Below are 23,491 nucleotides of genomic sequence, written 5' to 3' on the forward strand. Positions count from 1 at the left end.
CAAAGTCGAAGTTTGAGAGTCATCTACAGAAAGACATTTTATCCTGTGGGCTTGAAAGAGCAGACATCTCACCCTTTCCAAGGGCTTGCACAGTGGCCCTGTTCTCTTCAAATGCTGGGGTGATTGCTCCAAAATATCCAACTATTGGGGAGACCACCTTGTTCTCAGCTCCACCCTCTTCAAACATCTGGGTGGCACCCGGACTCTCTGCCGTCTCGGGGGCACATGCTGAACCCCTTCAGAACAATGGGGTGGTGGCCAGGCTCTCCTCAATCCCTGGGGAGTGTGCTCCATCCTCTTTGAGCTCTGGGGCAAACTCACCCTCTTCACATGCATGGGTGAGTCTCCTCTCCTGGCCCCAGGTTTCTTGACTCCATACCTCAGCTTCTGTGGTTCTGCCTTTGAAGAAACTTGAAAATCTGTCCCTTTTAGTCCAGACTGGCAGTGGTTCCATTTATATAGATCTCACAAAAATTTTTTTTGACTTGGCATGTGTTGCTTTAAGCCACTGAGAATTCTAGCCCATTCTGACTGATACAGACAGGAAAAAAAGATGCTGATTTTATGAATGCAAAACTTTGAAATCAGAACTTGTGGATGACAGCTGATATCTTGTACCTGCCTGAGCAACCAATTTCTGTATTTTATATTGACTGCATAATATCAAGAAAAAACAGATATGTGGTTATAAAGGCTAACAGCTTTGTTTCATTTTTAAAAAAATAATCATAAATTAAAAAATACTAAAAAAGAATGAAGTACTACTTTATTCTACAACACAGAAGAACCTTGAAAACATTATGCTAAGTGAAAGAAACCATTTACAGAAGGCCCCATATTGTGATACAATTTATATGAAGTGTCCAGAACAGACAAAGTTTTAGAGACAGAAAGTACATCAGTGGTTGCTTAGGGCTGGGGAAAGGGGGAGAATGAGGAGGAGACTATTAATGGGTATGGGGTTTCTTTTTGGTGTGATGCAAATGTTCTGGAATTAGATAGTGGTGATGGTTGCACAACTTTGTAAATATAGTAAAAACCACTGAATTATATACTTTAAAGGGGTTAATTTTATGGTATGGGAATTATATCTTAATTTTTAAAAGAAAGAAAATAACATAGATATGATTTATCACAAATCAGATTGGTTAAAATTAAGAGTATAACAGATTCTATTAAGAGTGAGGAAGCTGGGACTCTCATATATTGCTGGTAGGAATGTAAATTAGTAGAACTCTTTTGGAAGGGTATTTGGCAATCTCTGAAAAACTACATATGCATTGACCTAGCAATTTTACTTTTAGGAATTCAGTGGTAGGTTGAATTATGCATCCCAGAAAAAAAATAACATAATCTTAGTCCAATTACGTGGGTGTAAATTCATTGTAAATAGGACCTTTTGAAGACCTTATTTTTAATAAGGTGTGGCTAGCTGAATCAGAGGAGGTCTTAGGCCTATTACTGGAGGATTTGTAGAGAGAAAGCCATGAGGAGATAGAAGCTGAAGTCAACAGAACCCAGAAGAGAAAGGAGAGGCCATTGCCATTTGGCAGGAAACCCAAGGAACCCAAGGATTACCAGCCACCCAGAACACTACCAACCATCGAGGAAGAAAGCTTTCCAGCTTCTGAAACCATGAGACATTAAATTCTAATTGTTTAGGCCAAACTGTTGTGTGATATTTGTCATAGATGCCTGGAAATTAAGACAAATTCCTTCTGAGCATAACCCATCAACAAAACAAAAATACATATGAACATTTTTATTTACCACAGTATTGTTTATAATTGAAAAATATTGCAAATAATTTAACTACTCATATATAGGTGTGTGCAGTGTTCACAGAGTGGAGTAATATGCAACCATAACAAAGAATAGAGAAGAGCCCTATGAACCTACCTGGAATAATTTACAGGAAATATTGTATGTGAAAGAAGAGCAAAAGAGATCCATAGTATGCTATCTTTTGTTTAGAGCAGATAAAATACACATTTGATCATTTTTGCAAAAAGAAGCACAGGAAAGATAAATATAAAACTAATAAGATTGATTACCTAGAGGGGCTAAATGCTGAAAGTAGAAAGGATAGAGCGATTAGAATGGGGTAAAATAGAAGGGAAAATGGCACTTCTCTGAGAATGCCTTTTTGACTTTTAGAACAATGTTACTTTTCACATAACTTAATCTTTTTAAATAAAATTAATAAGGATGGTGGTAAGGACCCAAAATGAAATAGCAACAGAAACAGATGAACCTATCTCTATTTAAAATAAATAACATAGTCACATTGAAGTTGGGGTGGAATAGGAACCAGCTTGAATGGAATCCCACTGGCCAAATCTGGGACAATTTGAGCATTAAAATAAATAAATCAAAATAAATTATGAGAGTAATTGATTATAACACTGAATAAAATAAGAATCCATGAGTCTATATTTATATAAACAATCAAACATCAAGGGAGAAGGAAATGTTATTCCTTACAGTAGAATAACAACTAATAAATGTAGGATGATATAATTAGAAAATCACCTTCTGGCCACCACCTAGGTGATAATTGATTCAGGCAATCACCGTCAATGAATATTAAAGCTACTGGGTGAAAGTTTGACAAGGAACAGGATATTTACAGAGTCTCAAAGTATTTCCCTACAATATACTTAATGAATAAAAAGGGGTAAATAGAATTACAGTGGAGAAACTTGGCAGACATCATTTTAACCGAGTAATCAAGGTAAACAACACCAGTAATGGGACAAATATTATTTTCCTCCTGATATGATGTACTGAGTAGGATACAATCATGTATATAGTATTTACTTCCTGATATGATTCACTGAGTAGGATACAATCACTTATGTAGTTTACAATCACTTATAAAAAATGCATAACTTGAATCTAATCATATGTCAGACAGAACCTGATGGTGTGTACTCTTCAAAATTGTCAAGATCATTGAAGACTGAAAAAAAAAAAAGGAACCTTCCAGATTAAAGGAAACTAAAGAAACATGACAACTAAATGTAATGTATTATTCTGGATTGGATCCTGGACCCGAATTTTTCCCTTTTGCTGGTACACCAGTGGGACATTTGGTGAAATTTGAATAAGGCATGAATAAAGATTAGTTAATAGCACAGTGTCAGTGTTAAATTCCTGATTTTATGTTAAATTCCTGGTTATGTAAGAAAATGTCCTTATTTTTAGGAAATGTGCACTCAAGTATTTAAAGGTAATTGCTTTAACCAAGTGATCAAGGTTAATACAATAATAAGTCACGTCTATATCATATACTGCAATGTGATGTGATGAGGAAGTCACTTCATCTCTGTTTTTTTTTTCCAAAAATCCACAACCCCAATCTTATCATGAGAAAACATCAGACAAATGCAAATTGACAGGCATTCTATAAAATACCTGATTAGTACTCTTCAAAATCATCAAGGTCATGAAACAAAAGGAATGACTGTGACACTATCATGGATTGGAGGAGATTAAGGAGATAAAACAACTAAAGCAATGTGGTATCCTGGATTGTGTCCTAGAACTGAAAAAAGACATTCAGAGAAAAACCGGTGAAACCAAATAAAGTCCGTAGTTTAACAATACTGTTCCAATGTTAATTTCTTAGTTTTGATAAATATTCCATCGGTAAATAAGATGTTAACATTAGGGGAAGCTGGGTGAAAGATATATGGGAATGCTCTAAAATTACTTCAGAATAAAAAGTTTAATTTAAAATGATGCAAAAAGTTCATGTCTTCAACTTACTCTAAAAAGTTCAGGAAGAATAGATAATGAGAAGCAAAAGGCAAATTTTTAACATTTGGGGAAATTTGGTAAAGGTTTACAGGAGTTCTTTGTACTCTTTTGGCAACTTTTGTGTCTGAGATTATTTCAAAATAAAAAGTGTTTAAAAAAACAATAAAAAGTCAATAAGACTTAGCCAGTCTGAAAAGGCTACTTGCTGCATGATTCCAATTAAATGACATTCTGGAAGAGACAAAACTGTACTATAGCTAAAACTATAAAACAATAAAAATTATAAAACAAAAGTAAAGATGGTAAAGGGATGAGTGTTTGCCATGGGTTTGGGGTGAGGTGGATTGAATGGGAGAAGCACAGGAGATTTTTTAGGGGGATACAACTATTCTATATGATACTGTAATGATGGATACATGACACTATGCATTTGTCAAAACCCCACAGCACTTTATGTGCAAATATTGGGAGGTCTGGGAATCCCCAAGAGGAATGCAAAATGTAACAAAGCGGAAGGCTCTGGGCTGACGCGGGGTAATTCCTCTCCTGAAATTGCTTTTGGATGGAAATATGCTCTTTTCTCAATAGAAGATGGTAATCTTGGAGAATAACCATGGAGAAGGGAATGAGTTCAGGGGAAGGGCTGTCTTCCAGATCTGGTCAGGTGTCTGCTGTTAAGGTAACAGCCAAAGATTTGGAAACAAAGCAGTCCCATAAAGAGAAGCAAGGGGACTTTGTGCTGGTGCATGCAGGTGCAGGTTATCATTCTGAATCCAAAGCCAAGGAATATAAGCATGTATGCAAACGAGCTTGTCAAAAGGCAGTTGAGAAGCTACAGGCTGGAGCTCTTACGACAGATGCAGTGACTGCAGCTCTAGTGGAACTTGAGGATTCTCATTTTACAAATGCAGGAATGGGATCTAATCTAAATCTCTTCAGTGAGATTGAGTGTGATGCCAGCATAATGGATGGAAAATCCTTAAATTTTGGAGCAGTTGGAGCACCAAATGGAATCAAGAACTCAGTCTCAGTTGCAAACAGACTCTTGTTTGAAGGGCAGAAGGGCAAGCTCTCGGCTGGCAGAATTCATCCATGCTTTTCAGTTGGAGAAGGAGCCTACAGATGGGCAGTAGATCATGGGATACCTTCTTGCCTCCTAACATCATGACCACAAGATTCAGTTTAGCTGCATTTAAAAGAAACAAGAGGAAACTAGAACTGACAGAAAGGGTGGAAACAGATTTCATTCAACTAAAGAAAAGAAGACAATCAAGTGAAAAGGAAAATGACTCAGGCACTTTGGACACAGTGGGCACTCTGGTTGTGGACCAAGAAGGTAATGTCACTGCTGCTGTCTCCAGTGGAGGCTTAGCCTTGAAACATCCAGGGAGAGTTGGGCAGGCTGCTCTTTGTGGATGTGGCTGCTGGGCTGAAAATACTGGAGCTCACAATCCCTACTCCACAATCCCTACATCCTGTGAGTACCTCAGGATGTGGAGAGCATCTTGCCCGCACCATACTGGCAAGAGAGTGTTCACTTGCTTTGTAAGCTGAAGATGCTCACCAAGCTCTACTGGAGACTATGCAAAACAAATTTATCGGTGGTGTGCTGGATGGCGTGATTGTTCTCCGATCTTGCAGATGTTCTGCAGAACCTGAATCCTCACAAAATAAACAGACACTTTTAGTGGAATTTCTGTGGAGCCACACAATGGAGAGCATGTGTGTTGGATATATGTCAGCCCAGGATGGGAAAGCCAAGACTCACAATTCAAGACTCCCTCCCGGCGCCATGGCAGGACAGTCCATTGCAATTGAAGGTGGGGTTTGCCGTCTGGAAAGCCCAGTGAACGGACCCTTCAGGCTGAGCATGAAGCATCTGAGAGGCATTTCAGAACCTGAGCTTCCAGGATTCTTAACTAGAGTTGGATGTTTTATCTTCCTCAGTTTATAAATCCTTTTGTAACCTCATGCACCCCTCAAGACACAAGAGCTGCTGTAGTTAGCTCTTTGTGCCGTGTGGGCCTTTGCGGGTGAGCGTGAGAATGTGTGTGTGTGTGTTTGTGTGTGTGTGCATTGTGTAGTGCATGCTTGCTTCTTTCTTGATGAAATAAAATCTCCATATTGTGTAAACTGAGACCAGGAATGATTAAATTATCCTTACAAAATGTGTGCTTTCACTGTTTACAAGTAAAACCTAAAATTGCAGAAAACATTTTTATTTCATAAAAAGTACCAACTGTTGTTAATGTAATATGTCTGAAATGAAGAGTAAATCTCCTTGTTGAAGTGATTTGACAGTGGTAATGCTCCATTTAATAACAGGAATAAGTAATAGTGTTTTTGTTAACCAGTTTAAGTGGATCCTGTGGTAACTTAAACTATTGTTATCCCTCAAATAGGGCACTTTTCTTTAACAAAGAATGGTTTCAGGGAACAATCTAGCAGAGAATGAAGGTCAGAACCTTTTTAAAATAATCGTTTCATTGATAAAGTTTGTACTTCTTTCCTCGAGGTTTTCTAAGCGTAAATATTGCATAGCTTTGAGCCATATGTACTATATTATGAATGAATATGTAAAGAGAGCATTCAGTAATGCACAGTCTTTAATTTGTGTATAATGGAATATTATTTACAATGTAACACAGTAAATAAGAAAACAAAGTTTATGGGAAAATTCAATATTATCTTGTTTCTTGTTTAAATATATTTTTAAGATAAAGGCACAAAAATAAAAGAAGCATATTACTGGGTATAGTGTGTGACTCCTGTTCTCAGACTAATAAATTATCTTTTGAATCCTAGAAAAAAGAAATGTAACAAAGCAATCTAACTGTACTAAAAAAACTTCACTGAAGGGAGTGGGGGGAAAAGGTGCTGAACTAAGTAACTTTGGAAATGAGTAGAGTCTATAAAGTTAAAGGCAAAAAGAACCCTACATGATCACTGTACTGTAGTTGATAAGATTGTTTCCCACTGAGGTATAGGTTAAAATTTCTGACATTATTATGCATGTATATTGGAATTGAACAATTAAGTAAATGTATGGTGGATCATGGGAGCCAGATTTCTCACTGTTTGTGTGGAAAGTCATAAATAGCAAGGGGAGGGGACCAGAATGATCCATGTGGCAATAGATTACAATTAGAGATATTCATATGAATTCATATTTAGCTTAATAAGGATATAGATGGTTACATATAAAAATAGTTACGGATATGTGTAAATACATGGGTTAGCAATCACATATACTTCTTTTTCTATCAGCTGAGAGGGCCTGGAAGCAAGGACACCCCAGTAACAATGAGCATACCTGGCACCCAGATTTTAGACTATAAACCTTCAGCTTGAAGAAGCTCAATTAACCACAAACAGAATAAATGTAAAGTACAAAACCAATCACTATATTGTTTAGAAATATAAGTATTTATGCACATAGTCATGGTAAAAACAACAAAGAGAAGCAAGGGAAGATTAACAAAAATTCAGGATAGTGGTTGCTTCCAAGGAGATGGTAGAGAAAACTGATCAGAGGGGAGCTCAAAGGCTTCAAATGTATTTTTAATAAGTTCCTTTTTCAAGTGGCATAAAGAGTTAAAAAGTGTTTTTATTGCTCCTTTTTTAGATCAGTTGCAGCTTTACAGAAAACTCAGGCAGAAAGTAGAGTTCCCGTATGTTCCCCACACATACAGTTTTCCTTATTATGAAAAATTTGCATTAGTGTGGTACATTTTTTTATGATTGATGAACCAATATTATATTGTTAACCGAAGACCATAGTTCATATTAGGGTTCACTCTTCGTCTTGTACAAGTCTATGGGGTTAAAAAAAATTGTTGCAGCATAAAAATACCATGAAATTTCTGATTTTAACATTTCAATTCAGTGGTGTTAATCACATTCACAGTGCTGTGTTACCATCACCACCATCCATCACCAAAGCTTTTTCATAGCTCCAAACAGAAACTCTGTACCAATTAAGCATTAATTCCTGATTTCTCTCCACCCCCACTCATGGTGACTGGTATTCTAATTTCTGACTCTATGAATTTGTCTATTCTAATTTTTCATATCAATGAAATCATACAATATTTGTCCTTTCGTGTCTGGCTTATTTAACTCAACATGATATCATGAAGGGGTCATGCATGTTGTTACATATATTAGAACTTCATTCCATTTTTCCCCCTTTATTAGAGAAGTTGTGAGTTTACAGAGCAATCATTCATAAAATACAGAATTCCCATATACTACCCCACTACCAACACCTTGCATTGATGTGGAACGTTTGTTACAATTGATAGAACATTTTTATAGTTGTGCTATTAACTATAGTCCATGGTTTAACTTAGGGTTCACTGTGCAGTGTAGTTCTATGGATTTTTTAAAAATTTTATTCTGTTATACATACAATCTCCTTTTAACCATATTCAGATATATATATTTCAGTGCTGCTAATTGCTTTCACATATTGTGCTACCATCACCACTAACCATTATTAAAACATTTCCGTCATTCCAAATAGGAACACTGTACGTTTAGAAACTTAACTTTTCATTCCCTATCCCAACCTCATCACCTGGTAACCTATAGCCTAGATTCCGACTCTATGAGTTTGCTTATTCTAATTGTTTCAAATCACTGAGATCATACAATATTTGTCCTTTTGTGTCTGGTTTATTTCACTCAACATGTCTTCAAGGTTCATCCATGTTGTTGCATGTATCAGAGCTTCATTCCTTTTTATGGATGAATAATATTCCATTGAATGTATGTATCACATTTTATTTATCCTTGCATCGGTTGATGGATACTGGGTTGCTTCCACTTTTGGCTATTGTGAATACTAGCTATTGTGAACATCAGTTTGCATATATCTGTTTGAGTCTCTTCTTTCAATTCTTTTGGGTATAGCCAAGAAGTAGAACTGCCTTATCATCCTTTAAATTGTATATAAACAAAACATATTTTTGCATGCCTGATAGATGTCACAAAAAAACAGAAAATAAATCAATGAAGTTTGTCTATTCTCCTTCTGTATAGTAACAGTAACTCAAGTCAAAAATCTGAGTCATCCTTGGCCACTCCCTCACCAACCAAATCCAGTTAATTATCACAGTCTGTTAATTTTCTCTCCTAAATCTTTCTACTTCTCTCCACCTCCTACCACACCCTAGTTCAAGCCACTTTGAGCTGTCACTTGGAGCACTGAAATCCCTTTCTCGCCCTTAAACCACCACTCTAATTCACTCTCCACACAGCAGCCAGAAAAAAATATTTTTAAATGTAGTTAATCCTGCTTCTCTTAAACATGAATCTATAAATCTTGCCAGAAGCAACGCGAAGATAAGTAAATTGCCCAAAGCCACACAGCTAGGAAGTTGCAGAGGCTGGATGCAAAATTTAGTAGTCTTATTTGAGAGCATACATATGATCCAGCCACCATCCTCCTCTTGTGTTCTACGAGATAATACTGGGAAAGGCTTAGCCACTACCTAGCATACAATAATTGGCTGGAAAGAGGACAGATTTCTCCTCCTCTACCCCTCACCTCCTTTATATCTGCCTCTCAGTTCCCCTTGACTCGGAGCTCAAAGCTCACTTCCCAAGGAATGCCCTTCCTAATCCCTTCTCCCTATTATTGTAAGTTCTGGGGACATTTGCCATCCCAGCACTTTTTACATTTCTAATATCCCTCCCTTCTAGATTGTGACCTCCTAGAGAGCAGGGGCTCTGTTTTGCCCAAGGTCGTAGAGCACGCCGCTCTGGCTCCTCCCTGCTTCCAATTCTCTGCAAAACTGATGGGGTCAACAGGCGTCTCCAACCCGAAAAGTCTGCCCCACATCCCTACAACAAGCGGCGGTCGTCAGGCCTGTGGACTCTGAGCAAGGGGCTGGGTGTGAGCCGGCTGGGGCAGGGCACCGGACTCCGCTTGGGGTAGCACCCAGCCCTGCCCCATCGGGTGACCTGCTTCACGGAAGGGATCTTGTCCCCTGGCGGGAGTCAAAAACTTTGAGGTATCCAAGACCTCAATCCCTGGGGCCAGTGATTAAGTCACAAAAGAGAGGCCCCTGCCCCTGCTAATTTTTATCACGTCCACTTCTGTCTCCAAGAGCTTGCGTGGAGATTGCCTGGATGTCCGCCCTAGGAACGGACCAAGACAGCAACACTGGATGGGCATGTTTATTGCTTAGAAATATAATTTTCATGTATTGACCTTGTACACAACAATCTTGCCAAGTTACTTATTTCTAATAGTTTATAGATTCTTTTGATTTTCTACACAATCCTATCGTCTATGAATAATGACAGTTTTATTTCTTTACCCGCTGAATACCTTTTTTTCCCCCTTGAATTAATGCACTGGCTAGGACTTCTTGTGCAATGTTGAATAGAAATGTTGATAGTGAACACCCTTGTCTTGTTCTTGACAAGGAGGAAAAGGATTCAATATTTCTTCTGTAAGTATGAAAAGGTGGCTGTTTATTTTTTTCCGTAGACACCTTTTGTCAGATTAAGGAACTTCTCTTCTCGTATTTTTCTAAGAGTTTTTAATATTTTTTAAAAAGGTGTTTAATTATATCAAATTCTTTTTCTGCATCTACTGATAGTATACAGGTTTTCTTAAGTATATTGATGGATTTTCAAATGTTGAACAATCTTGCAATTCCTGAAATAAATGATTCACTATCCTTAGATTCTTTTGCTAATATTTTATATAAGATTTCTGCATCTTTGTTAATGACCTGAAGGTTCTTGTAATGTTCTTGTCTGGCATTGGCATCAAGGTTATGCTGAGTTCATAAAGGGAGTGAGGAGTGTTTTTTTTCCTCCCATTATCTGTAAGAGTTTATATCTGTAAGAGTTTAAATATCATTTCCTCCTTAAATGTAAGAATTCACCAGGACAGAAATCTAGGTCTCAAATTTTCTCTGTGACAAAGTTTTAAATTACATACTCAATTTCTTTAGTAGATATAGGATATTCGGTATGGGCGGGGCAGTTCCTTGTGTGAGTGTGGGTAAATAATGTTTCTCAAGGGATGTGCCCATTTCATCTAGATTTCAAGTTCATTAGCATAAAGTTATTTAGAATCTTTTTATCCTTTTAAGGCTTATAGTGCTGTTCCATTTGTCTTTCCTGATATTGGCAATTTGCATTATTTTGACCAATTTTCCTAGGAATGTATTTTTTATTAAACTTCTCAAAGAAACAACTTTGTGTTGATTTTTCTCTATTGCATGTTTATTTTCCATTTTGTTGATTTCTGCTCTTATATTTTTCCTTCGACTTTCTTTGGGTTTGCTGTTACTTGAGTTTGAAGCTTAGATTATATTTTCAATGTTCTTCTTTTTCTAATATGTGTATTTAAACATACAGACTTTCTGTAAGCATTGTTTTAGTTGCATTGCACAATTTTTATGTTGCATTTTTATTATTTTGAAATATTAGAGAGGGATAGAATAGCCAGCCCTGTGCTGTAGGATAAAATAAACAGAAGCAGTAGTAGGGATAAAATAAACACGAAATAATTATAACATTTACTGAGCACTGCTGTGATCACTTTACATTTCCTGTTTTAATTAGCTAAATAACCCTATAGGGAAGGTACTTGTCTAAGCCTGAGTCACTTAGAAAGTAGAGCCCAAAACATAGATTAAGTGCTGATGTTTTATTTGGGAGGTGTAAACCCAAGCTCCTGAGAGTGAGAAAAGGGAAAGGAGGCAGGGTAGAATGGGAGGTGGTGCAAGACGATGCGTTACCAGGCTGGGTGCTCTTCACAAGCCATGAAGAGGCACAGCAGGCGTGTCCACTGGGCCACCTGGGATCTCCACACATGCTGTTCTCTGTGGAGACACAGAGCCTTGCACCAATTCATGGGAGGGAGGGAAAGGGAATTGATCTGTTTCTCTCCCATTTCCCATTGGCCAAATTTTACCCCAAGAGCGTTTACTGCCCCACGCTTCTGGATTCCTATTGGCTACTTGGGATGCCAGATCCCATCCCCTGTGGAAGGACATTTCATCCAGTGTGGAAGTGATGGGAGCAGACAAACTCTAGACATGTGGTTGCTGAATGCCATCAAGAATCTGATGGGGTACATAAGATATGTCCAATATGGTCCAGTACTGTTTTTCTCCTTTTCCAGAAGAGTAAACAAGGCTTCATGATCAAAGACCTTTCCCAAGGTCACGTGGTATATTATACGTGTTTTCTAGCATCTGTAAATTGGTGCTTTAACATCTATAGATGCTCCCAGGTAACTAAGCCCTACCTATACATCTGTTACTCCCAGGTAATTTTAGCCCTAGTTGCAGGGGAACATATTTCAAATCTAGCCAACCATTCCCCTACTAGGATACTCCTGCCTCACTTTTCCCATGCTTCCCATGGAAACTACAATAAAGGCACTTAACTCAGTGCCGCTGTGACTTGCGACCATGGTGTTTTCCTTGTGTGGTCCTGCATGGCATGCTGTCCTGACCTCAGGGAACTTAGAGTATCATAAATCCTTCAGACTCTTCTGGCATCTGCTTCTGGCTTTATCATACCTCACACAAGGTAAAATGAACAAAACAATTTGATTCGGTGAGTGGGTTGGTTTTTGCCCCAGACAAGAGATGCCATTAGATTGCTCTTGGCTTGCTAATTGAATTTGCCAGATGGCAGAAGTGGTCTGGAAGGGCACAGCTGCTTGCTGGCATGCTTGCATTCCATCCATTTTGAGTTGTGCAATCACTTCCCACCCTTAACTGTGGAGCTCACACTCAGAGTCCTACCTCAGTGCCCACTGCTTAAATGCCGATTGGCAGCCTCACCTTGTCATCGGTACCTCAATGTCCAGGGGAGAGGAGCAACACTGACCAGAAGCTGAGGGAGTGGGGTTACCCATTGTGCCATGGGACAGGCCTGATCGGCTGACCATGCAGCACCCAGCAAGCAGAGGGACACCTGCAAGTCATAATTTACCCTAGATAACTGTCCAATCTGGTGGAACAGCAGGAGACTGTCCACAGATAATTTGTGAGGCTAGGGTAGCACCGGGGCTGGTGGGGCACCCCCTCTACTGGGATTTGAGATGGCTCCCTTGCAAAGGCCCTGTGGTTGGGGTGATTCCTGCTTCACTTACTTTGCGTCTCTCATACTCTGTCCCCTCACCCAGTAGGCTATCAAGATACATATCTTTGGAGGCCAATGGCAAAACATCTCATGAAAAGACAGTAGGGTAAGAAGCATTTAGATCCTGCCCCCCATTCCCCCCAAAAAAAGCTCCAGAGGAAGTTTTCTAAGTTACTCGATGAATGGAAACCTCTCAGCCAGCATGGTTGTCTTCTTCTCAGGGCTGTGGTATGTTCACACACAAAGAGCCTGGCACTTAGATGGAAACAAAAGCACCCCACCTCCTCAGAGGCTGACCCACGCCTTGGAAAGAAAGGCAGCAGCCTATGAGCAGGGAGCCAAGGAATCACCAGGAATCTATGTGGTAAATACACAAAAGGTAAAGAAATTTTACACTTTAGTGATCCAGATCTAAGAGAGTTTGCCCACAAAAGAGAATGAGGAAAGGATAGATTGGCTTCTACAGGTCTTTGAGATGGGATCAGAGTTAGAGGTATCAGCACAAGAGATGCATCAGTTAACAGTTATTACCTGAGATCAAAAACAGGTAAACTAAAAGATCCACAAACTTGACATACTCAATTTTTATATAAAAGTGGTAGACCCTCTATTCAAACTGGCTCCTCCTGCAAGAAAGAGACCTGAGATGAAGACAGAACAGAAAATGTAGAGGGTGCCAAGTCCCTTATAACTAAATTTACTGAGTCACTTTCCTTACTATACTGGATAGTCAAGCCCTGGGGAAAGGTTCACCCCCAGGGTAGCAGTTATAACTGCCAAGGCAGATGCCAGGTGAAAAGACCCTGGATGAGACCTTCCCCATAAAATTGGCATGGTTTTATGGGTCTATCGCTTTGCTGAACTCCCTGACCCTGGCGATCCTGAGATCATTACCAACCCTGAAGCTGCCCCTTTGGGCTCAGAATCCAAAAAATAAAAGGGACCGCCCCTCCCCACCCCCTTCCAGTAGGAGAAGCCCTGGTGGAGCTGATTTGGTAGTCTGCCATGAAAGCGCCACCCATCCAAGACACCCAAGTCCCCGCTTATGAGTGACCCCCAAACGAGCAGAGATCTAAGGGAGGGACGAAGACCTGGCACCCCATATTATCCCCCAGGAACCCTCAAAGACCCCCTACCGGAAATTGTGAAAATTTGGAGTACCTACTGAATCGTAACAAACGTACCACACAAGGTCTTAATAATTGGGTGGTATATGGGAACTCTGTATTTTATGCATAATTTTTCTGTAAACCTACAATTTCCCTAATTAAAAAAAAAAAGTTACAACTCAGAGGCCTTAGGAGATTTGGGCGCGAAACCCATAAGGGCCACGGGAATCCACCCCACCCCCGTCCTTTTCCCGCAACCACTCACCCACACTGGGTGGGAGTGATGGACGCTAGGAAGACCGGAAGTCGGTCTCGGCGCTGGAAACCCAGACGGAGCCGGGAGCGGGGAGGCAGATCCCGTGTGGCCCGACGCGCGGAGAGTGGGCGGGCGGCTGAGCGGCTCTTGGCGCTGGCAAACTGAGGTCGCTACTCAGTTCCCGGCTGAGTTTACCCCTGGCTGACTAGAATTTTTATTTCTGGCTTTTAAAGATTTAAAGGGTTAATTCAAATCCGACATAAGCCCAGGGGTCCTTAAATCATACAACCATTTCATGGGAGGGTTTCCTTAACCCTGAGCACACTAATTCGAGATTCTCTGAAGGAAGAAATTCATAAATATAAATAGGGTAAACAACAACAACAACAACAAAAAAAAACCCTCTTCCCACCCCCTAAAATGTATATACTTAAAAAATTTTTTTTTAAAAACTCTGGATACTGGGGGCAAAACAAGCAAATGATACTTGACCCAATTGGAAATCCAAAATTTAATTTAATTTATAAAGCAAAAAGATAAAAGGGTGCTGATTGGTCTTTGCACCTCTACAACATAGATTCTAAACTAACATTTGCTGAAATGCACCAATGAGCAGACTTTCATGGAATTAATCAATACAGGAGCTCAAATTAATTATCCCTGGAGATGCTATTAAATGTAAGCATGCCTTCCCTATAATCTTAGGGAGTAACTAAATTTAAAATAGAGGACAAATACCTACATCTCACCTTAACCATTAGAACTATTGCCTTGCCTAAATTTCCCATACTTACAGCACCCTTTGCTCTAAAATATCCCAGAGTGGACATGGACACTGACCTAATGATTAATAAATTAAAGTTAAATTGAGTCTTTGATTCTTACAAATTGGCTTGATAAAATGAGACCCCAAGGACTTCCCTGTTAAAATGACCCAATATTAATTAAAACTTACATAAAACCTAATTACCAATTCTCTCACTGCCTTTTTTTCTTTCTTCTTCTTCTTTTTTTTTAATGAATGAGGCAATATATTCACGCAGCATCATTTGTTCTAGTTTCTTGTTGGCAGCTGCCCCTGTCCAGTGATTCTGTCCAGGTCTCTGTCTCTGACGTGTCAGTTTGCAGCCCCATCTTGATCCTTTTCAGCCGTTTTCAGCCGCTCCAGGGCTTGGATGAACCAATGGGCCATGTTCTTGGAGCCTTGGCTGATGTTGCTGGGCATGACCCCGTTTGGTCAACGTCTCCCGTAGATTTTAGTCATGGAGCCAACCCAGCATCACCCCAGAGGTACAGGTGCTGCTCTGGTGTGTAGAACCAGTTCTCATTGTAGGGAACAAGCTCTTTATGCTTGGCCAGCTGGACAGTGTCTATCCATTAGGGAAGGTTTGGGTTTCTGGACTTTTTGAGAAAGACTGTCAGAGCTCTGATGAACTCTTGCTGGTTTGTGTCTTTTACAGTAACTCCAGGCATCGGGGGCTCCGTGCTGTCAGCCAGGGGAAAGGGCACTGCTTCTCCTCTTAATAGCACAATTTGGCCTCTTGTTAACTTTAGAAAGCAGGAACGGTGCCTCACAGCACATTCCACAACCTTATGCTGTGACTCCGTCCACCAAAGCCCCTAGACCCAATATTAAAATTGTTGGTTCCAACTGACCTGTGCCTGGTAAATATTTTGCATTATAAATTCTGCTCAGTGTCTAATAATTTCAATGGTCTCTCAGCCTCCATTGGCCTTCACCTCTGGAGGGACACCATATCTTTACCGGACTACCCATGGTGTAGCTCCACAGCCTTGCCACCACCCACAGTCTTTACAGACAAGATTTAACTGCATCTGCCTTTCTCCAAGAGCACAGGTATGGCATTATATTGATAACACCCTTCTATGGGGAGATTATTTGACACCCTCATTAGGAACATTTAAATACTCACAAAAGACCTTTAAAGAATGGATGGGCCATTGCCCCCACAGAATGCAAGGCCCTGCCACCTTGATTAAATTCCAAAAAATTATTTGATAAACTGAGGGCCATTCCATCCCCAACCCTGTCCAGAAACAGCTTGTGAACCTCTCAAAAGCCACATCCCCTATTCTTTTTGAGTTCTGGAGGCAACATATTCCTCTTTTCCCCATGACATGGGTAAATATAAATGCCAATACTATTGTATATTTGGTTTGTAACTCCACATTTTACTTCCTATAGGATGTAAAAGGCAAATGCATAAAAAGTAAAAATAAATCAATAGTTTTTAACTCACATAAATATGTAATTTGTGACAAGAAGTACATATAGAGGGGCTTTGGAGGTGTATAAGAACATAGTCTTTGTATACTATTGAAGTTAAATTGATATTAAACCAAACATGATTGTTTTAGATTAGGATGTTAACTTTAAGTCCATGATAACCAGAGAGAAAATATTGGGTACTATGTAAACTCAAGAAAGTAGGGTATAGGTTACAAGGCATGAGGGGCAATTATAGGGGAGTTAATGCATAATGAGTGTAGGGTTTGTTTGGGTTGACGGGAAAAGTTCTGGTAATGGATGGTGGTGTGGGTAACGCAGCACTGTGACTGATTAATCCCACTGAATGACATGCATGGCAGTGGTTTAGATGGGAAAGTTTATATTGTCTATGTTTCCACAATTGAAGAAAGAGCAACTAAAAAGATGACAATTAAATGCAATACATGATATCCTGGTCGGGATTCTAAAACCGGAGGAGAAGTGGCTCAAAAGAACATTATTATGACATATGAAAATGGAAAATAGACTGTAAACTTTATACCAATGTTAAAAATTTCTTGACCGCACTTAAGATGGTTACACAAGTGAATATCCTTGTCCTTAGGAAATGTACATGGAAGTATTAAGAGTTCAAGCAGCATGATGAATGCAATCTATTCTCAAATGTTCAGAATATAGATAAATAGTGATGGATTAGAGATAGATAATAGAATAATATGGCAAATGTGGCAAAATTTTAAATTAGAGGATCTGGGTGTCTGGGTGGAGGCAGGGTTATGTTGGAATTCTCTGTATGGGGTTTATATTATTTCTTCAACTGTCCTGTAAGTTTGAAATTAGTTCAAAATAAAATGTTTAAAAACAAAACAAAACACATGGCTAAAAAGTGGATAAATTCAGGATTTGAACACAGTCTGGCTTTGGAAACTGTGGAAGACCAAGATAAAGAACTTGGATTTTATCCAGCAGGCAAAGGGGAGTTACTAAAGGGTTTCAAGCTGGGGGGTGACATAAGACAAAAAGCTTTAAAAAGCTCCCCATCTCTACTGTGCTTCATCTTCTCATTTGGCTAAACTTGACAGAAATAGGTGGCCCCAGAAAAGTGAGGGCATCTAAGACAGAGAGGGGTTTTGAGGGGTCCTGACTGGGTCCAGAGCCTCACCTGGGCTTAACACTGCCTCATAATCTTTCTGTCTTCCTCTAAGCCTACGCTCACCAAAGACACTAGCCGGTCAGAGACAGGCAGGATCTGGGTAGAGAAGCCAAAATGAGGGGAAGAGGGGATTGATCTAAAGACCGGGGGCAGGAGGATCATCCATGTGTCCACTGTTGGCCTGAGGGTCTGGGGATCCAGACCCCTGCAGATGAGTCTTCTGGTGTTGCCTGAGATGGTCAGATCTCATGAACTGTCGGCCGCACAGATCACATCTATGAGGTCGATATCTGGTGTGTATCCGCATATGTCGTCCAAGCTCGTCGGAACGGGAGAAAGTCCAGCTACAGCCTTCCCACTTGCACGCATAGGGCCTCTCTCCTGAGGATGACATGGGAGAGGGGGAATTCAGTGAAGAAACAGGCCAACAGGTGAGAAGAATGGTTGGGGAGGGCCTGGGGTCTGAGTCTGTGGGGCAGAGCAATCAAGGCTGGCGAATCAAAAGGGAAGACAAGAAACCAGTGAAGGGGCAACACAATCAACAGCATCCCTCCCCATCAGCTTGGCACAATCTTTCTGAATGGCAAGTTGGTGGAGCCAGTGTAGCTTGGTTCCATGCTTAAAGGATGAGGGGCTAATCCCAAATAATTACAAACCAATGGCCCAGCACAAATCTAAAGCACAGACTCTCCTCCCCACAACCAACCCCCCTTGTCTGACATCTTTCTCACCTGTGTGTTTGCGCTCGTGACTCACAAGGTGGGAACGCTTGGTATAAGCTTTTCCACAGTTCTCATACTGGCAACGGTAGGGTCTTGAAACTGGGGATCTCTTTCTGGGTGCCCCTTCCTGGGCCCTGGAGTTCTGCTCTGCTCTCTGTGGAGCAGGTATGAGCTGCTCAGGTAGGAAGGGGTCTTCCTGGGGATCTGGCTGGCTCACAAGAGTATTCTGGGATTCTAAAGCCAACAATGATGGAGACCCAGGTGGGGATATCCCAAGGTCGTGGGAATCTTTAAGGGGCAACATATGAGCCAAAGAAGGGAGCATTGCCTGTGCCTCAGTGGAAGGCATGGTTGGGGTCAATGACATTTTAGGAGTTAATGAGGCTCTGTTAGAAGGAACTGATGGGGGTCCAGAATAAGACATTGTTGGGGTTGTGATGTGGGACATTGTTGGGATTCCAGTGGGAAGTGAGAGTGGTGGCACATTGAGAGGCATCCTTAGATTCCCACTGAAGGTCAGGGCCACCCTTGGAACACTAGGCTCTACTGAGGGCATCATCTGGGGCCTCTTGAAAATCATCATCCCTGGCTGGGTAAGCATTTCCTGACAGTAAATCATCTGGGAAGGCCTAAGAGTCGCTTGAGGGCAGCAGTAGCTCACACCACACTCAGGCAGCAACATACTGAACTGTGGCCCCATTTCAACCGCATTCTGCCTGGGTGCCCCGGCAGACACCAAGGGGGTCCTTGCAAGCTCTGTGCCCTGTGAAAAGTGTTGAATGCCTGATGGGCTATGGTTCCAACAGGTGTGCACTCCATTGCTTCCAGGAGATGGAGACATGTCCAGGATAGATACAGACTTCTCAGTATCCTTGGGGAGAGAGAAAGTAAAATTCACCCTAAGTCAAATTCCATTTCCACATGTCTCTCCTCCCCATCCCCACTGACCGCATCCTAATCCAGGCCACCATTATATCTTGCCTGAATTATCCTGCCTCCAGATCATCTTCCACCTCAGGATTTCTAAAATGTGGGTCATCTGGCTGCATTATGGAAACCTAGAAGTGACTCACGTCACTTTTCCTCCATGGCATGTTTTTTTTTTTCCTCATTCAAAACAACAAGGAGAGAAAATAAAACATTCCACAGCCCACACCTTCAACAAAACTCTGATAAAACTCTCCAATTCCAAATTTTATGTAAGGCTGAGTGAAAGAACATCCCAAACCAGCAAAATGGGTACAGAAAGCCATAAAGATCAGAAGAATGGGGACTTCCGAGAGGACCTGGCTTTAGCAAAACTTTGGAAATCATCTACAAACATTCATCTTCGGAAGAAGACCTCACCCTGTGTGGGAATTGCTGTGGGCAGGTCTGAGAATGATCAAGCTTTGGAGGAGATGAAGAAAATTAATAAGGGATTGTCTTAGAAGTCACAGTCAGCATGCATTGATGGCTGTGAATGGTATGAGAAGGAAGGAAGAAATTGGTGGTAGAAGATCTGAAAACAGGATAAGATTCAAGAATCTTATTTTTCAAAACTATCCATTACTGTAGCAATAGAAGAGGGTGCCTTTGAGCTGAGAAACCAGAAAGGCTCCCCCAACATTTCCCACCCACTCCTCCACTGGGATGATCCAGAAAAGATCATTCAAATATGAAAAACAAAACATAAGTTAAAAAAAGTACAGTATCCATAAAACATACCAAAACATCCAAACAGAAACTGAAGATTGTAATTTCTCAAAAGGAAATGAAAATTCATCAGAAAAAATGCTGCCACAAATCAAGAAATATGTAACAACATTCAAACATGAATGAAAAAAGGGAAAAATGAAAACAAAATATGAGGAAGCAACTGCAGCTATAAAGGACTATCAGGGAGCAGATACAGAGTAATTCAAGTAAGTTATTTCTAGACAACTGGATGGGGGTTATCTTAGTGGGGAGAGGAAGTATATAGAGAAGGAGTACTGAAGGGGCCTGAGAGGCTGACATTGTTCTATTTCTTGACTTGAGTAGTAGTTTCACAGGTTTTTTCTTTATGATAACTCATTAAACTGTACATTTTTTTCTGTTTGTGTTATTTTTGACAATAAAATGGTTTCAAAATTAGGGTTGGTAGTGTGAAAAATCAAGATTTTCAGCATACATCAAAATTATGTTATAAAAATCAGAGAAGTAAAACAATGTTAAATTTAAATTAGAAATAGCTTATATAAACTCCTAATTGAAAAAAAATACATGTATTCTATCTATGTCTGTAAAATAGCCAATAGAAGTAATTATCACTGCAGTGAAAATCCCTAGTGCCCAGATTTTGGTCTCCAACTTCATTTCTTACTAAAAGGAAGAAAAGTGGTCCCTGGAGAACTTGCTGACTCCACGTCTGGGACAATACTGGTACAAATAAGCCTGGTGTATCTTGTCATGCCAGAAAATAAGGATGCTTTCCAAGATGATTCAGGATGTGTCAAAAGGACGCGGGAGCTAGCTTGAAGGATTTCCCACTGGCCAAATTTGCGACAATTTGAGCATCAAAAATGTTGATTAATCTATAAAAATTAATGGGCCCAAAGTGACAAAAGGCCAGTTATTTTACAAAAGCCAAACTTAGTTTCACCAAATGTGGGAAGCTGGATGTGTGTCCATATAAAAAAACCTTAAAATCCAATTAAGCTTTAAGACCTATCTCCTACTTAGAAGTAATAGAGGGTTTAAAAGATCAAGCTAATTGATACCATATGAAAGTAATCTGACAAATCGAAAAGAAGGAACATTCTACAAGGCAAACTCAGGGTCATGAAAAAAGGAAAGTCAGAGTGATGAAAAAATCTATTCTAATTTAAAAGGGACCCCAGAGATATAACAACCAGATACAGTGCCTAATCTTGGATTAGATCCTGGTTTGGACATACTGGCTGTAAAGGACATTTTACGGACAACTAGGAAAATTTGAATAAGGACTGTATCTAAGGTGACTTAGGAAATTATCATTAATTTTGATAGGTTTGATAACGTCATTTTGGCTATGTAGGAAAATGTTCTTTTTTTTTTTTTAACCCCTAAAGGGTTGGAGAAATCCTATTGTAGTCACCACTCTGTTCTCAGCAACTAAGGTCAGGCACGGACCAGGCACCAGATGAATGCTTACTGGAAGGTGTTTCTGGGGTGCTCAGCCTCTTCCCTACTTCTCTGCTGTGGCCTCCCCACCCCCCCTCCCCAGTCCTTTACAGGCAGACTTCAGAGTTGTCTAAATACACCACTTTCACCACTACCTCACCTTATTGTTCCTGAAAATTCGCTCAGACCCCAAGTCTCCACAGAGCCAACTTTCATAAAGGTTGTTAATGGCCTCCAAGTCACTAAATCCAAGCAACACTTTTCAAATTTGACCTCTTAGGAGCTTCTAAGACTGTTGGCCACACTCTTCTTGAAATGTGTACTCCCCTTAGCCTCCCTGACACTAAATATGGCATACTATCCTGGTTTTTCTCCTTCCTTTCCCTCTGAACCTCTCCTTTGCAGGTTTCTCTAACTCTGCTCTCTCTGGTCAATCTTTCCCATGCCAACAGATCCATTTCTGTTCATATTCCAATTATTCCTAAGTCTACAACTCCAGTGTAGGCCTCTTCCAAATTTCCCAGCTGCCTACCGCTCAGGTCCATTTAGCTATCCTACAGGCACTTCTAATGGGCTATGTCTGAAACTTGTGATTGCCCTTATTCCACCAAAAAACATTAATCTTGTTCCTTTTCACCCTTTGCTCTCTCAGGTGCTATCACCACCATTTTCACCCAATTGTGCAAGCCAGAAGTCTGGTAAGTTATTTTGGATGCTTACGTCATCACCTAGATCCCATTAATGACCAATTCTTGTGGAGACTAACTTCCAAAACATCTCTAGACTCTTCAGTTTTCTCTATCTCCACTTTCACCTCTCTAGTTTTAGGCCACCATTTTAACTCTCACCTGGATTATCGCAGTAGCTTTCTAACTATGGCTTTGCATTCTGCCCATACCCCCAGGGTACTCTTTAATAAATGCAGATCTGTGACTGATCACATTTAAACTCATCAGTGGCTTCCTACTGCTCTTGTAATAACAACCAAATCAAGCCCTGCATGACCATGACCTGGGGCCCCTGCTTCCTCTCCTGTTGGATCAGTTTCCCATTACTCTCTCTTAGCCTTGGTCTCACAGTCTCGTCTTTCAATTCCTCCAAGGGTTTCTGGTCTCAGGACCTGGAAACCCTTCACCTGACCAGTTCTTCAGTTCCAGACCAAATGCTCAGACATCTTCTCTGCCCCCACAACTGGATCAAACACCTCTGCTATTTGTTCCCATGGACCTTGTACTTCTTCACAGTAGGAAATCTGTGCATTTCCAATCATTGAATCAATTATTTATTATAAAATGACTCAATGTCTTGTCTTAGTAAACTCACCTTTGTATTCCCAGGGGCCTCACAAAGGCCCGGCACTTAGTAGGCCTTCAATAAATGTTTAATTAATGTTTTTTTTCTCCCTACCCGCTTCCTGCTGACTCCCCAGTTCTGTCTTAATTTCCTGGGTACCTCTGTCCTCCGCTTCTCCATTTCTAGGACATTGCCTGGAACCTTTTACCCCCAGCACCCAGCACAGACTTTAATATTCAGCAAATATTAATAAATAAATGATATGTTATTTATGTCCTCAATCTTCCAACTTCCCTTCTTAACCCCCTTCCCTCAGATTTCTAACCCCCCAGATTTCTGATTCCCTCTTCTAGCCCAGAGTCTCACCCTGCCCTGGGGCTGATGCTCCTGCCCTGGGGCTGATGCTCCTACTCACCATCGGGGGCTGGCACTCGGCCATCCCCTGCCACTGGCTCAGCTCTGCGGCCTCCTCCTCCATCTCAGCCTCGGACAGGCTGCACATCGGGACTGTGTGCTGGCCAGGCCCACTTCAGACCGGAGCTGAGGCCCGCCAACGTGGCGTCGCAGCTCAGGTCTCCGGGCACCACCACGCCACAATCACTGCGCTCAGATTCTAGTTCCTGCCGCTCCAGGGGGCGGAGTCAAGGACCCACGCGCCCCGCCCACTCCACCCTTCCCACCCCAGCCAACCAAAAAGGAGGC

General features: G+C 40.8%; 1 protein-coding gene and 2 pseudogenes across 1 annotated transcript; 1 reads left to right on the forward strand and 2 right to left on the reverse strand.

Moving 5' to 3' along the window:
- The first annotated feature begins 4,296 nt into the window (after positions 1-4,296).
- On the forward strand, positions 4,297-5,716 carry LOC119514121 (annotated as a pseudogene).
- Positions 5,717-9,609: 3,893 nt separating this feature from the next.
- Positions 9,610-15,720, reverse strand: LOC119514124 (annotated as a pseudogene).
- Positions 15,721-17,787: 2,067 nt separating this feature from the next.
- Positions 17,788-23,291, reverse strand: KLF17 (Kruppel like factor 17). Its single transcript, XM_037809735.1, has 3 exons — positions 23,205-23,291; positions 18,383-19,244; positions 17,788-18,032 (listed from the first exon to the last, which is right to left on the reverse strand). The coding sequence occupies exons 1-3, from the start codon at positions 23,289-23,291 to the stop codon at positions 17,788-17,790; spliced, it is 1,194 nt and encodes a 397-aa protein (XP_037665663.1).
- Between the last annotated feature and the right edge of the window lie 200 nt (positions 23,292-23,491).

Source organism: Choloepus didactylus, chromosome 2, assembly GCF_015220235.1.
Source record: "Choloepus didactylus isolate mChoDid1 chromosome 2, mChoDid1.pri, whole genome shotgun sequence".
Taxonomy (NCBI): domain Eukaryota; kingdom Metazoa; phylum Chordata; class Mammalia; order Pilosa; family Megalonychidae; genus Choloepus; species Choloepus didactylus.

What these genes read in the sequence shown, in the direction of transcription:
- KLF17 (XM_037809735.1), bottom strand. Translation starts at nt 23,291, where the DNA reads ATGTGCAGCCTGTCCGAGGCTGAGATGGAGGAGGAGGCCGCAGAGCTG. An exon ending in CCGAGTGCCAGCCCCCGATG is followed by an intron (nt 19,245 to 23,204) that starts GTGAGTAGGAGC and finishes TCTCTCCCCAAG; the next exon opens with GATACTGAGAAGTCTGTATC. An exon ending in TCACGAGCGCAAACACACAG is followed by an intron (nt 18,033 to 18,382) that starts GTGAGAAAGATG and finishes TGTCATCCTCAG; the next exon opens with GAGAGAGGCCCTATGCGTGC.